This window comes from Pteropus vampyrus, unplaced genomic scaffold (assembly GCF_000151845.1).
Source record: "Pteropus vampyrus isolate Shadow unplaced genomic scaffold, Pvam_2.0 Scaffold4, whole genome shotgun sequence".
Taxonomy (NCBI): domain Eukaryota; kingdom Metazoa; phylum Chordata; class Mammalia; order Chiroptera; family Pteropodidae; genus Pteropus; species Pteropus vampyrus.
In genome coordinates this window covers 7,883,153-7,897,984 of record NW_011888785.1, presented here as the reverse complement: position 1 = coordinate 7,897,984, position 14,832 = coordinate 7,883,153, and the positions used below count along the sequence as shown (strand labels likewise).

General features: G+C 33.8%; 1 protein-coding gene and 1 pseudogene across 1 annotated transcript in view; both read right to left on the bottom strand.

The window, feature by feature from the left end:
* THSD7A (thrombospondin type 1 domain containing 7A) overlaps positions 1-14,832 on the bottom strand; it is a 374,453-nt gene that overhangs the window by 209,283 nt on the left and 150,338 nt on the right. The window contains exon 2 of the mRNA XM_011363004.2: positions 6,052-6,883. Coding sequence (XP_011361306.1) covers positions 6,052-6,883 — 832 coding nt within the window. The remainder of the gene's footprint in view (positions 1-6,051; positions 6,884-14,832) is intronic.
* Positions 2,274-2,392, bottom strand: LOC111743186 (annotated as a pseudogene).

The window sequence follows — 14,832 nt, the reverse complement described above, 5'->3', positions numbered from 1 at the left end:
AGAGATTTAAAAGGTAAAATAAAACTGATAATAAAATGATAGAAAAATGCTCCAATATGTCAGTATTCCTAGAGGTTGCTAGACTATTCTCCCCTTCATGTTTTACCCAGATTTTTTACTATGACTTTAAAAAAATTTAGAGAAGTCATAGGTTTATAACAAAAGTGAGAGGAAGATATGGAGATTTCCCATATCCCCTCTGCCCAGACACATGCATAGGCTCCCCATTGTCATCCATCATCCACCATCATCCACAATTTTTTACTAAGGATAAATCTACATTCATATGCCATAATCACTCAAAATCCATAGTTGACATTATAATTCACTCTTTGTTATGGATGTTCTATGGATCTGAACAAAAGTATGCTACCATATATCCAGCGTTATAATCTCATATAGAGTATTTTCACTGTCCTAAAAATCCTCTGTGCTCCCCCTATTTATCTCTCCCTCCTAAACCCTGGCAATACTCACCTTTTTATTGTCTCCATAGTTTGTCTTTTCCAGAATGTCATGTAATTGGAATCATATAGTATGTAGCTTTTTCAGATTGGTTTCTTTTACTTAGTAATATGCATTTAAGTTTCCTCCATATCTTTTAATAGCTTGAGAGCTAATTTGTTTCTAGCACTGAATAACATTCCATCATCCGGGTGCATCAACATTTATTTATCCATTCACCTACTGAAGGATATGTTGGTTGCCTCCAAGTTTTGGCAGTTATGAATAAGGCTATAATAAACAACCATGCATAGATTTTTGTGTGGACATAAGTTTTTCAAGCCCTTTGGGTAAATATCAAGGAGCGTGATTGCTGGATCAGATGGTAAGAGTATGTTTAGCTTTGAAAGAAACAGCCAAACTGTCTTTCAAAGTGGCTGCACCATATTGCATTCCCACCAGCAATGTAGGAGAGTTCCTATTGTTCCACATCCTCACCAGCATGTGGTGTTGTCTTTGTCCTGGATTTTGGCCATTCTAATAGGTATTTAGTGATATCTCATTTTTGTTTTAATTTGCATTTCCCTGATGACATATGATGGGGAATATCTTTTCATATGCTTATTTGTAATTTGTATATCTTCTTTGGTGAAGTGTCAAAGTCTTTGGTTCATTTTTCAATTGAGCTGTTTGTCTTTTTTTTAAAAGTTCTTTGTATATTTTGGGTAATAGCCCTTCATCAGATGTATCTTTTGCAAATACTTGTCTTTTCATTCTCTTAAACTTTTGCTGATTTTTATATTAGATTTTGGTCCTTTTTCTTAATGACTTGTAAGAGTTCTTTATGTACTGAGAAAATTAATTCTTTGTCAATTATATGTATTGCAAATATTGTTTTTTCTCAGTTTGCTACTTGGGTTTAACCTTGTGAATATTTTTCCTGGGAAAATTTTCCTTAAAAAATATGATCAAATATATCAGTCTTTTCCTGTATGATCTCTGCAAACTGCGGTCTAATGTGTCCTTCCCTATTTTAAGACTTTAAACATTCTATCTTTTCTTCTAGTATTTAAAAAGAAAACATTTTTAAGTACTGAATGACGCCTAGACTTGTTCTGGTATAACAAATGACAAAGTGATGCCATTTTTTTTCTTATTATTCCTGTACATGACAAAGCAATTGCCCCATAAACACAAACAAGTTAATTTTCCCCAAAAGTGAAAAGGCCCCTTCACAATTGGAAATGTATTTTAAGGTTTTGGGGATCTTTTTTTCTAGAATCTATTTGTTAGATCTGATTATTCATGCACTAACATAAAATTGTTATTATTATTCATGAAATTAGTGAATTTAATTTTCTTGTGACATTAGTCTTTTCCTTTTCCTTTTATTTTTTAGAATTTTCATGGCTTGTATTATGTACTTATTTTTCCCTTGGTAATTTTACAGGAACAATGTAGGAACAATTGGTATATTAACTTGATGTATACATATTTACTTTTTACTTTTCCAAGTCTAGTATTATGTGCAGAACTTCTATAGTTAGGCTTATTTCAGATTTTTTTTGCTAGTGTAAATAAAATATTGTAATCTTTTTTTCCATCATAATGTTGAGCAAATTGTTTGCCTTCAGGGAATATATTATACTTGGAGTATTATCCTCGTGTCCATCCACACTATTGAGTTACCTTACTGTTTATAATATATTGTTATTATTTATTTTACTTTATTTTTTTTATTTTTTTGGGTGAGGCAACCCTTGGTTGACCTCACAGATTGCAAGGACCTTGTCAGTTTACAATCCTTATTTTTTTTTTTTTAATTTTTTCGCTTATAGCACCTGGTCTTCCTAGGTGGTCTCCCATCCAAGTACTAATGAAGCCTGACCCTGCTTAGCTTCTGAGATCAGAAGGGATTGGGCTTGTTCAGGGTGGCATGGCCATAGACTATAATATATTCTTAATTGATTATCTTGAGTTTTCAATAATATTTGGAAAAAAATCTTAACTTTGCTATCTGCTTTCCAATTTTCATTTCTTTCTCCTTTCAACTACACTGGCTAGTACTTACAGATCATTGTAAACTAACAGTGGAGATAATGTGCCATCATGTCTTATTTTTAACTTTAAAGAAAATGTTTCTAGTGTTTGAGAAATGGGTATTGTTCTGGCTTTCAATTTGATGTCTCTATGTCTATCTATCTATATAAAAATTGTTCTACATCAGTTCTTCCATTTGGACACTATTTCAGCCTCTTCTAGCAGAATACTGGCCCTGTGCAATTTCAATCTGTGAATTAAAGTCTTCCTTAATTTCAGGAAAGTCTTTTATATATCTTTGTGTTTTTGCTTTGTCTGTTCTAATTTTTCTGGCCCTATCTTCAGTAATATCAGAATTTCATATAGCGATCTCCTTTGTTTCCATATCCATCATCCTTTTTAAAAACTACAGTTTACCTGTTTTCAAATTGTTCTCTATATTGTTGACTCTTCTTATCACAGAACAGTTTCTCACTTGTTGTTTATTCTAATGAGAATTTTATTTCTTTTCTTGTTTTGTAATTCTCCTTCATGTCTTTTGTGAGCTCTACCAAATTACTTTTAAGCTCATTCAACTCTTCTTTGAATATTGGAAATTCTTTGTTTTTGGTTCATAAAAATCCATACTTCCTTTACTATCTTTAGTTTCTTGGAGAATTCTTTGCCCGTACTTTCATACCAACACTTAGCTGAAACTCAATGGTTCACAGGGAAGCCCACTGTGTAGATGGTGTGTGTGTAGTGATTTAGAATTCACTTCCATTGCTCATCAAAACTTTAATCCCTCAGCCCATCAAACTGATAGTCTTTTACTGACAGCAATAGTGAGTTTCCTAGTTCAGTCCTGCCAATTATGCCTTTCTGTTTTCAAACAGAAATCAAAGATGCTTCAGCAGCCTTTCCATTAACATAGACCAAGCCATACTAAGGTAATGTCATTGGGTCGGTCCCTCAGAAAATTCAGGCTACTCAGAGATTTTGAGTTCAAGAAAGCTGCAAAGACATAATGCCGCTCTCAGTTTCCCCTCTCAGTTACATCCGATTTTACTACATTCCCCCAAGTGTTCTCTGTCAATTGTGGTTTGGGGTTGTGACTGTTTTCTATTATCCTAAAAGAATGGACCTTTATTTGGGTTTTTCATTCTTATTAATTTCAGTCTTAGAAAACAGAAAGCAGGGCAAATCTATCTTCTTTAACTTGGAAGTTCTATCAGGTTCTGCTAAAATTATTTTTGTTTGCCTATAAACTATGTCCCCAATATTCTTAGGTTTAATTAGCTAAATTTGTTCAGTTATTGTAATAAGATTTTTTAGCCTTATTAAATGATTTTTATCCTCTTACATTATAAAATTATTTCTGAATTTGATATAATATGAAACACTTTAAATTTAATCACCAAGTCCATGATCTGTGGCCCTGTGTTTTGATGTTGTTATCTATATACCCTTCATTTATTAGCTTCACTGATATGGTATAATGTTTGAGCAAAATTTAAGTCAAACTACCTAATTTTTGTCTTTTCTTTACTAAGACTTAAACTTTCCTAATTATATTTATTCATCTATATTCTTATATATAATTCTTACATAAGATAAATATTAAGAAACTTATTTAACATAATGTTTAATCTATGCCCTAATAAGTTATAATATACATGCAACTATCATTTCATTAGCATAGTTAGAGATAGTATTTATAATAGAATATAAGTACCTGACAAATAATCCACAGTTTTTTAAAAATATATTTGCTTATTTAAAACAACTAAATGGATATATTACACTCTATGCAGGGGTAGGTACTATCCTAATTACACTTTTAATTGAGTAGTCAACATTAAATTAAATGTCTACAATATGTTAACCAGTGATGGCAGGAGACAACTCGACTTGCCTTGGAGGCTCATTCAATTACTTGGTGGGAGCCAAGTAACTAATGTAAATGTAATACTTCAAGAAAAGAGATTGAGAAATGAGCAGAATCAGGATAGTCAGAAAAGAATAAAACAGATTGAATTGAAAACACACATGACATGATGCAGAATCAGAGGCGAACACACACATACATAAATACAGTTAAGGAGTTGTAAGGAACCTGGAGAATGAAGGCAGGATAATAGCAGCTATTAGCAAGACCAGAAAGTAAACTAATGACACCAGAATGGACAAAGAGCAAATTACCATATGGCTGAGAGAAAAATATAACTGTGTGAGTCCAAAGAGGGCAGGGAGTAGCAAATATCTTAAAGACAGTGACCAGAACAATGGTATACTGAGAGAAATTATTGACTTAGACAGGTAAGTCAGTTGATCGTTTACTCATTTATTTAATTTATATTCTGCACTAAAAAGATTTTTAATAAGCTTTCAAAAATCTGTAGATAGCAAAATCACTACACAAGAATGAATGAAGAAAAATAACAAGGGTGAGAAAAAGATGTAGCCAGTAGGGTATGTTAGTAAACAACATGCAGTTCTATTTACATTCCCAACAGCCAAAGTAAACAGGAAAATGTGATCTGTTACAAGATTTCTAGGGGCCATAAGGAAACCTCCAGCTGCTCACTAGAAGCAAGGGTTGAGATTTCAGTAAAATATATCTTATGTGCTTTTAATTAAGAGAACAGACGTGTGATGAAGTAGATGACATTTTCAATGTCATTTCTACAATATATATGATATAAAATTCTGAGTGATGTTATCATAATTTCTTAGTTCCATCCAAATCATAACTGCATAAATATTTCAGAAAAAGCAATTATGCAAATGATCCACAGAAACCACTCCCAGATGGTCTGGCTTATCCAAGAGCAAAATTTAGAATATCCAGAGAATATGACACCCTTTAGATAATCCTCAATAAATAAGCCTCAATAAATAATTTCACAACAAATAAACCACGCATGAGAGTCTTTCATAACAGTCATTATTTACTCAGAGATAACTTGACCAATAATTTCTGCCTAGAAAATATAGCCAATTAATTACATAATTCCTAAAGTAGGCAACTCATGATTAAATATTATCTACTCACCTTAATTTCTGCTGGTCCCCCCTTTCATGTCTGGGGAGAGTTATTCTATTTTATAAAATGTAAAAGAGAATTATTTTTAGGTATAGCTCCCTGGGTAGTTGTTTAGATTTTGTTCACAGGGTAATTTTGAAATGCTATAAACATGGAGAGATTACAAGTATGTCTTATTTTTAGTAAAGTGAGTATTTAAATTCAAAAATCCCAGAACTCCAGCTTCAAAGTTTTTTTTCCCATTACAGTTAGAGACAGCACTGTTGACCTAAAGAAGCAGTACCATCTCACAAGGAATCGCTCATGCTCTAGGTTTTGACAGGAAAATTGAATTTAACTCTAGTACTATAATTCCTAAACATGAGCAAATAGAAATAATGCCAGGAAACCCACAAAGTTTAAATGCCTTAAAGTAGAAAATGTTACACTTGGGAGTAGCACATAGTAGGCTGTGAGCATATGAATTCCAGTGTTTAGTACAACACGTCTGAAGTATTCTCTAGCCCATGGTGTTGACAGAGACATGTAATATAAAATGTTACCTCACATCAGCAGCTTTCCCCGTCTTGTTCATACAGGTAACCTCTCTGGTCTGATATCCAATCTGGATGTCCCAATATTTGTTCTCTTGTCGATTCTGTCTGTTTCTATTTCTCTTCTTCTTAATAAGTTCATGGGCCTCTGGATCCTTCACCCCTTTTCCTCGGTCTTTTTCCCGTTCTTTATTCCTCCCTCGTCTCCTTGCTTGTCTTACTTGTCTTAAGTGGGGCATCGAGCATGTGCTCCAGGGTCCCACATGCAGGCTATACATGCTCTCTTCGGCTTCACATGGACTGGACTGGCACACCTGAAACTCTGTCAGGTTTGGACAGCCAGAGCCTCCAAACTGTGGGGGGGCCACCACGTGCCGGGTCCGGTGCTGGAGTCCGCTGCCACAAGTCTTGGAGCACTCTGACCAGGCAGAAAACTCAGACACAATGCAATCCTGTCGGCAGGGAATGAGGCAGGCCTGCTCCAGGAGAGGCTTGGGCTCAAAGTACTCACAAATGATATCCTCCGCAGGAATATCTTTCTCTTTCTGGATGCACGTTATTTCTCTCACTTGAATGCCTTCTTCCCCCTTAATGCACTCAAGGGGTTTCTCCAGGCTTTTTGAAATCACGGGCTGACATTGATTCCATGGTCCCAGTCTCCAGTCATACAACTCTTTGTGCCAGTCACAAACTTTGAAACAATTTTGCTGGTTATTGGGTCTCTCAGCCTGCTTACAGTTTGTATGTAATGTTGTCCATCCTTCCACATGAGCACACCACACAGCTCGGGTCTGAATACCTCCTGGGCCACATTCATCTCCCATGCATCGGCCCCATGGACCTAAAAGCGACACAAAAGTTAACAGTGCTACTAGAAGAAAACTACAAGTCACTTTACATTCCAGAAAGACACTTCAAGATCTAGTACATTAACTTCCCTGAAGTGTTATAAAGTAGGTCTCTGTACATGACAGTTGGAAAGTAATGATCTGCACTCAGTAATACAAAAAAGGGAACTGTGTCACTGAGTCTATATAAGGTAACTGCTGGGACAATTTCACTCTGGGTCCTTTTGGGATTATTAAAAGCTTGCTTTTATTCATTTCCTTAATTTTAGGTTGTTAGAGAATTCATGCTCATGAAGGACATCAGAAATTAGACACGATGAAAACCCATTACTCCTACCTCATAACCATCAAACCCATTTCAATAACTGGCCAAGAAAATGGACACATGTAAAGAATTTGGTCTCCTGCAGGCTGTTCTTTTCCTCAGCAATTGACTTTTGTAGAACATGCTCTCTTCTGCCTCATTTTCTATTGCTATACAGTATGACTGTAAGAGTACAATAATGTATATGTGTGTGCTGATAGAAGTGTTTACTTTCTGATAACCAAAGCTGGAAAGTAATCACATTCTGCCTTTAAATTTACACGCCGCCCCCTCCCCCGCCCCGGCCGAATTCATTTTTCTCATATCCCCAGTAAAGTATGAAAATGGATAAGATAATTTAAATTTAACTAAAAGACTTTTACAATTTTCTGAATATTGAAGGGTTATTTGAAGTTTTACCAACTTATTCACTTCCTAGACATGACTATTTGGTATTATAGAGCTGGGATACTTAAGTGAGTGGCTTTAGTATGAAATGTGGGCCTTTTACTTTCAAATCCTTCTTAGCATAGAATGAAACCTTCTTATACTTTAATATATTATTTCTTTTAATGTAGATAATAGAATTTTCAGCGCTTTAACAAATCTCAATTTGTTCAATTGAGAATTATATTATTTTGGAATTAAAAAAACAGAATACTTATATAATTACATGATTTTCAAAATGTGGTCCATGGAATTTGAGACATTATTTGATGTAGCCTAGAATCATATTCATTACATTGTGTGGGAAGGTGAGGGCCAGCATTTAGGGTTGGGCTCTAGTGTTCCCCAACCCCACCCCATTGCCCTCATCTCTCATTGCTGCTTCTGTAAGAAAAGTTCCATTATTATATCTATTTCATACATGTTGAGACTATGCATAAGATTTTGTCTGACAAGAGGCTTCTGCTGCTGAAAAGTAAAAGTCACTAAACCAGGCCAACAAATTCACTTTATGGGTGAGAAAAACAGGTAACAAAAAGGGGAAGTGATTTGTCAAGTTCATGTCTTGAATGAATAACAAAATCATCCTGAATTTCAGATTCCAGCTTTGACTTTTAATTTTATGATTTATCCTAGATACTAGAGCTTGAGACTTAGATACTCCCATACAGAATGATTAAACTACAAAGAACAAAATATGAAGAATGTGCTTATATTTCATTTAAACATTTAATTTTGTTTAATTAGGAAGATGTTTACAATTTGATGTTAACATCGTTACAAATGGAATAATGGAGTTGTAAATAGAAAAGAGATTGAGACTATTTTGCTAACTAATCACTACTGCGTGAAAATATTTGGCATACCCATATCATTACCATATGAAGTTTATATGTGAAGAGTTACAAGGGAGTTAAAATACATTTAGGAAAACAGTTTTCCCAGAGTGCTGATGTCAAAATTTTATAAGCTAAGAAAGTTGATAAGTTTGTTACATGTGTCCACGTGAAATACCTGATAATATTTTAATCTTATTCTTAATTTGTCAAAGGAAAATGTACATTCATAAATCTATTGATACTTTCTTATAGATTTTGTAAATATTCAGTTTGGGAATCATAGAACCTAGGACTCTTCTCAGTAAGGGAACATAGTAATATGTATAAAATTTTAGAATTAATTTCACACACATTTTTGGTATTTATTCCTTTTTCCCACTTGCCTGAACAAAACAGTAATTCTCATTTCCCACCCTAAGCACAATATATAAATAAATGTTTATTTTGGACCATCAAGTTAGGAGTAAGCTATATAACATTGCATCTAAATTTCAAAATATAAGTATCTTGCATGAACTCAGAATCTAAATCCCAGACATAATTCAGGAGAACTTATTATTTTGTTGTTTTCCAACCTTTGCTATTAACAATAAAGTTAGACTGATGAGTCAGACTAGGACTATTAAAAAGTTAGTCTTTTCTCCTCAAAGTAAAAACAAACATACAGAAAATTATAAAATTGGCACTTAAAAATAGTTAATTGTATTTTTTGGTACATTGTATTATTATTAATGGGTGGAGTTTAATTGATTAAATTAATATTTTATTACATAAATCTGAATATACACAATGTGAATTGACTTCAAGTCTGCATGTTATTGCTGAATAAGGAAAACGCACATACCAAAAACAAAACCCCCAAAACTATGAACCAGAACTATACAATACTAGCTAGCTATTAAATTTGAAAATTATTCTAGTTGAGAACCAGTAAAGATATTACACTTTTAAAAACCAACTTAGCAAAAACTCCAGCCTTATTTTTAAGTTTATTCAAAAATAAAAGTGAATGATGATTACTTTGAAAATGACTCATGGTTTGCTGACAGCAAATTAGGGAGAGTTCTGTTCTTACTCTCAGAACAGCCTGCATGTTTTTCACATCATGCTTATCACAATTTCAATTAGTTTACTGAATAACTGTTTGCCAAATATCTGTTTATGGCCCCTTCAGGACACAACTTTGCCTATCTTCTGCAATATTTGGTTTGATCATATCTTTTAATTTTCAATGAACTTCCTCAATCATTTTGTTCAGAAAATTTTCGTTTGTAGATCTTAATATCCAAGACATTACATTGTTGATGTCAATGTCGACAGAAAGGAATTGAGTTCAAGAAAACTCCTACACTATTTTATATACACTAATAGTGAGCAAGCATTTCTAAAATTTACTTAGATAACTAGGAAAAGTATACATTCTAAATAAGAATACAATTCAAATTCCTTTTCAAAAATATTATCATAGATTCCTATTAACCAGCTATCCACAGACAACACTGTTGGGTTTATTTTATTCCCAGTATATTTACATTGAGAACACGAAGATTGGATTTCCTGAGAAAATTCTATGGAGAGCTATAAAAATACTGACTAGGCTAAAGAAAGATAAAATGTATGAGGCACTAGTCAAAGTAAAGGCGGAAAAATAATCACAAGTGAACATAAAGAAAACTCATTCACTTTGCAAGCTTTCACTGCTGTCTTATCTTTTCATTGCACCTTAGGTATTATACATGTGTCCAATTAACAGACCTCTTGAAAAATCAGATCTTTACTGCGATACACCCGATGAAGGGTTGTCTACTTCTTTCCTCCAAGCAGTCTTAAAATAATCACACATTGAACAGAAAGGAGACCATATCTAAAATTGCTCTTGACAGCTAAGAATTGTTAGCCCAATTAGCCACCATGTTTCAAGCAGTATAAATGTTTCAAAGGGCAATTTTGAAAGCATAATATGCAAACTCTATCAAGGAAAACATGAAGTCCTCTCCCAAGTACAATATGTGACTGTGATATTGAACTCATATGCCTACATAAATGTTAAAGTGTAGCCCCACAACTTATATTATCAAGAGTGGGAAGTTGTGATGTTGGCAAGGTGGCATATGAGTGTGCATGCATGTGTGTGTGTGTATAGAGATGTTTCCATTTTAACAAGAACAGAAAGAATTTCCATTGGTTTGAAACTCGCTTCATGTATTGTTCTTGTTCATGATTACATGAAGGGAACTTGGAATCTAATTGTGCAAAACAAAGCTTTCTACCTAAGGCCTTGGATAATATCCCTTTATGAATAAAAATGCATTCCTGCATACAGATTTGCAGGATTGTGTTTATTCAATATCATGCAAAACTCTTTTAGGATGTACGTCAATAAATATATGTAGAACACTTAGCTTGACAGATTTTATGTAAATCAAGAAAGAAATACTGGATGTCTTATTCTACTAAAAAGAAGTTAAAGCAACTGCTGACATGTCCAAAATATTTATGTAATTGATAAGCTCACAACAGAAATATTTTCACTTAGAGTTGATGCAAGATCATGTAAAATTGTTACAATGATTTTAAATAAGAACTACTTGGCTTAGTTTTCCACAAGCTAATGTTTTAAATATAATTCTTAACTACCTTTCCACAAATGTTGATTAAAAATGATTTTCTTTATTCCTGTTAAAGAGGGTTTTATAACATGTCGTTTAAAACTCTTTATTTCAGTCTACGAAAGACAGTCTTTTAAATTTAAAATTAGTATTTTGACCAACCATATTCAACAATGACTTCTCTAAGACTTTTCTTATATGCCAAGGTCACAAGAACAATATAAGCTTGAGTCTATAAAAGGCCACATTACTGACAGGTGGCTAGCAACTGTTCCAAAGGGCCTTATAAAAGATAAACACTATAAAAGAAGCATGAGAAAATTATGCAAACTACTTTCTGTCCTTGTTTGCTATAAAACTCTCAAATGATCCAGTTTCTTGTTAGATTACACATGATTGCATTCTTCAGATGATAAGATAGTGTATCTTCTCTCCTGGATTTATTTAGGTAACAGCATGTTCTAGTTTTCTAAGATCAAGGAGTGCACAAACAGTTCAGTAACATACTAAATTCTGTCTCTTGATTGCTACACAGGATCCTATTTTAAAATTCACAATTAATAGAACTTTTAAAAATTTTATTTGTTTTTACTCAAGCAAATCAGTGTAGAAAAATTAGAGATTACTGCTAATAAAGAGGAAAGAAAATTTCTCAGAAATCTCATAAACTAGATATAAGCAGTCTTTGTATTTTGCTGTCATTCTCCTACTAGGCAATTAAAATACATATTTATGTAAATTTGGGATTGGGCTATAAATTGTTTTATAATCTGCTTTTTTACTTCACAATATGCTATTAAATACTTTCATTTCAATAGATGTGGGCGTGGGGTGGCTTAAATACACACACACACACACACAAAGACCAAACCTACTAGACAGTTACTTAATCTCATTTGTTCTTCATATTTACACACTTGTATCTATATTATGTTAGCATAGTTTGTTATATCAGTTTACCATGATTTATCTAATTAAAATTCTATTTGTGAAAATTTAGGTCTTTTTTATAATTTACATTATAAAGTATGCCTCAGTGAAAAACCATCGTATATTCATCAAGTAGTTTAGTCAAATATTTTGCAAATTTTCGAGCTTTTGATATAGGAAGTACTAGATAAATGCTCACCTAAATGTACCAGTTTGCCTTTCCACTAGCATTTTATTGGTATAAATTTTTTCCTCATATCCACAAATTTTATGTACTTATTTCATCAGCAGTTCCATCCTTTGACTATTTTGACTGTGAAGATAGTCTTAATTCCTTTAAATCCAATACTTTGTGTACTGAAGTCTCCAGAAAGACTGCAAAGCTTCTGGAGAATTCATAATATTCTTTATTCTTTTTTTCAGCACCGAAACATAATTTGGCCTATTTTGTACTCATTTGGTCATTTAAAAGGATTTTTGCTGTGGACAGAAGAAACATGTGTACTTAAATATTTGTTTTGACATAATCCCATAGATTATTTGAATGCCTGGCATACTGTGCCATTCAATGTCAACAAATTAATTATAAATATGCTCTTTGTCTGGGATACCCCTTTGTATAGCAAAAAATAATATTGAATATTTATTGACCTAAAATAGTTTTAAATTTCTTTTTAAAGAAAAATCAAAGGGGGACTCATAGCTTTTTGATTTGAGTTTTAATTTAATTTTATTTAATTTTAATTTAAAATAGAATTCTCAACTGGCAAATCACTTTGGTGGATAAGGAAGATCACTGTGAAGTCAAGCTGAGCTTTCATCTTCAATAAGTAATTAAACTTTAAAAGAAATTATATTAAGAACATCAAATTAAATGTACAAAATTAGGACAAGCTCTTTAAATCTGATGAGACAATGAATGAGGAATCAGCAACTATGAGAGCTGATTTTACAGTTGCCAGATATAGTAACCTATTTTCAGGCCCTATCATGTTTGATATCTCTTAAGAAAATTACTTAACCTCTTTGGATCCTGGTTTCCCCCATTTGTAAAATATAATGTAAAACATATCATTAACTTCCATCATCTTAAATACTACCTGAACCATACGCTAAGTATCAAAATTATGAGGTGGGGGCAGGGTACGAAAAATTAGTTTCCTTCCACCTTCTAAGTTATTTAATTCGGGCTAATGATCACATTAACATGAGACAGTGGAAAATGTCCCAAATTTATTACAGATGTACATTTGAAGGTGCTATAAGATATGAGACCAAAGACTCATTGGGAGAAAGAGAGAGAGAGAGAGAGAGAGAGAGAGAGAGAGAGAGAGAGAGAGAGAGAGAGAGATGCTTTTTCTTTTCCCCTAAAGGCGAGTAATTATCTGCTGCAGATAGCATGGCCTTGCTTCTAAACCCTAGGTGTCTATGCTGCAACTCTCCTATTAGGGCTAGTCAGAGATTCCACGTAGCCATTTTATCTACCAGAATCTGTCTAATAACATCAGATTTTCTGGGCCGATATGACCTGAGTAGCTTAGCAGCTTGCACCACAGCCTGGACCTGCTGCACAGGTCTCTACTATAGGATCCATTCATAACTTGTGGTCTTACAAATCAACCAATAAATAAACTGAGGCAATATTCCCAAGTGTGATAGATGCTGCTTTCAAAATGCAAAAAAGCCTCGAAGAAGTCCCCAGTGGTCCTTGCTTCTCGGTATTTATTCCTTTCTACAGTTCCCTCTTATACTGAATAGAGTTGACCTGTGAAACCACTAGAATATTGTAGAAATATTGGTGTATAATATATAAGTCTAGGTCAAAAAGATATCATACCTTCTGTCTTGCCTTGGTTAATTCATTCTGGAAGAAACTAGCTGTGATGGCATAAGGACACTCAAGCAGCGTTTTGAAAAGTTACTGGGACCTTTCGCCAATGGCCATGTGAGTGGCCCATGATCTCCTAGAAGCAGATCCTTCAAGCTTTTAGATGACTACAGGCATGGCCAATGTCTTGACCGTAACTTCATAAGACACCCTGAGTCAGAGCTATCCAGCTAAGCTGTTTCCAAATTTCTGACACAAGAAAATGTGAGATAATAAACATTTCTTGGTTATAATTTGCTAATTTTTTAGGCAATTTGTTTTGCGGCAATAGATACCTACCACAGAGGATGGTATATACAATATGCTGGCATAACCGAAAGTCTAAAATATGGGAGTGGCATACGTGAACTACACAGTAGGCAGAAGATAGAAGGACAATGAGAGAAGTATTAGTAGAAGCCAAAGGTGTTTTGAAAAGACTTGGAAGAAGCCTAATGATGGTTGCCAGTAAGGACTTAAAAAGTGAGAATTTTACAGGAAACTTGAGGAGAGGAGATTCTTGTTATACCATGGCAGAAAGTTTAGCAATACTGTCACCTACAGTAATGCATAAAATAGAAAATACACCTGATGAACTGAGTGACCTAACTAAGATCTGGTCAAAGCATTGAGGGTGTCACCTGGCTTTTCTTATTAGGTTATTTCAAGTATTTGCCACTTCTTACTCACCAAATCCAACTAGCATGTCATGATTACAGGGGCCCATTGTAGTGTTCTGAGGCAACTAAGGTCGCCACCAACTATATTTTGACAAAAGGCAGAAGTGTTCATTTAGCCCCAGGGTAAGGGAGTGAATGTCTGCTGAGCCTTCTCCAGTAAAATGGGAATTTTACTAATGGGAATTGAGAAAAATACATTTGCTAGAACAGTATCAAGTGCCATATCAAGTGCCAAACACTGTGCTAATTTGTTACTTAGTAAAATA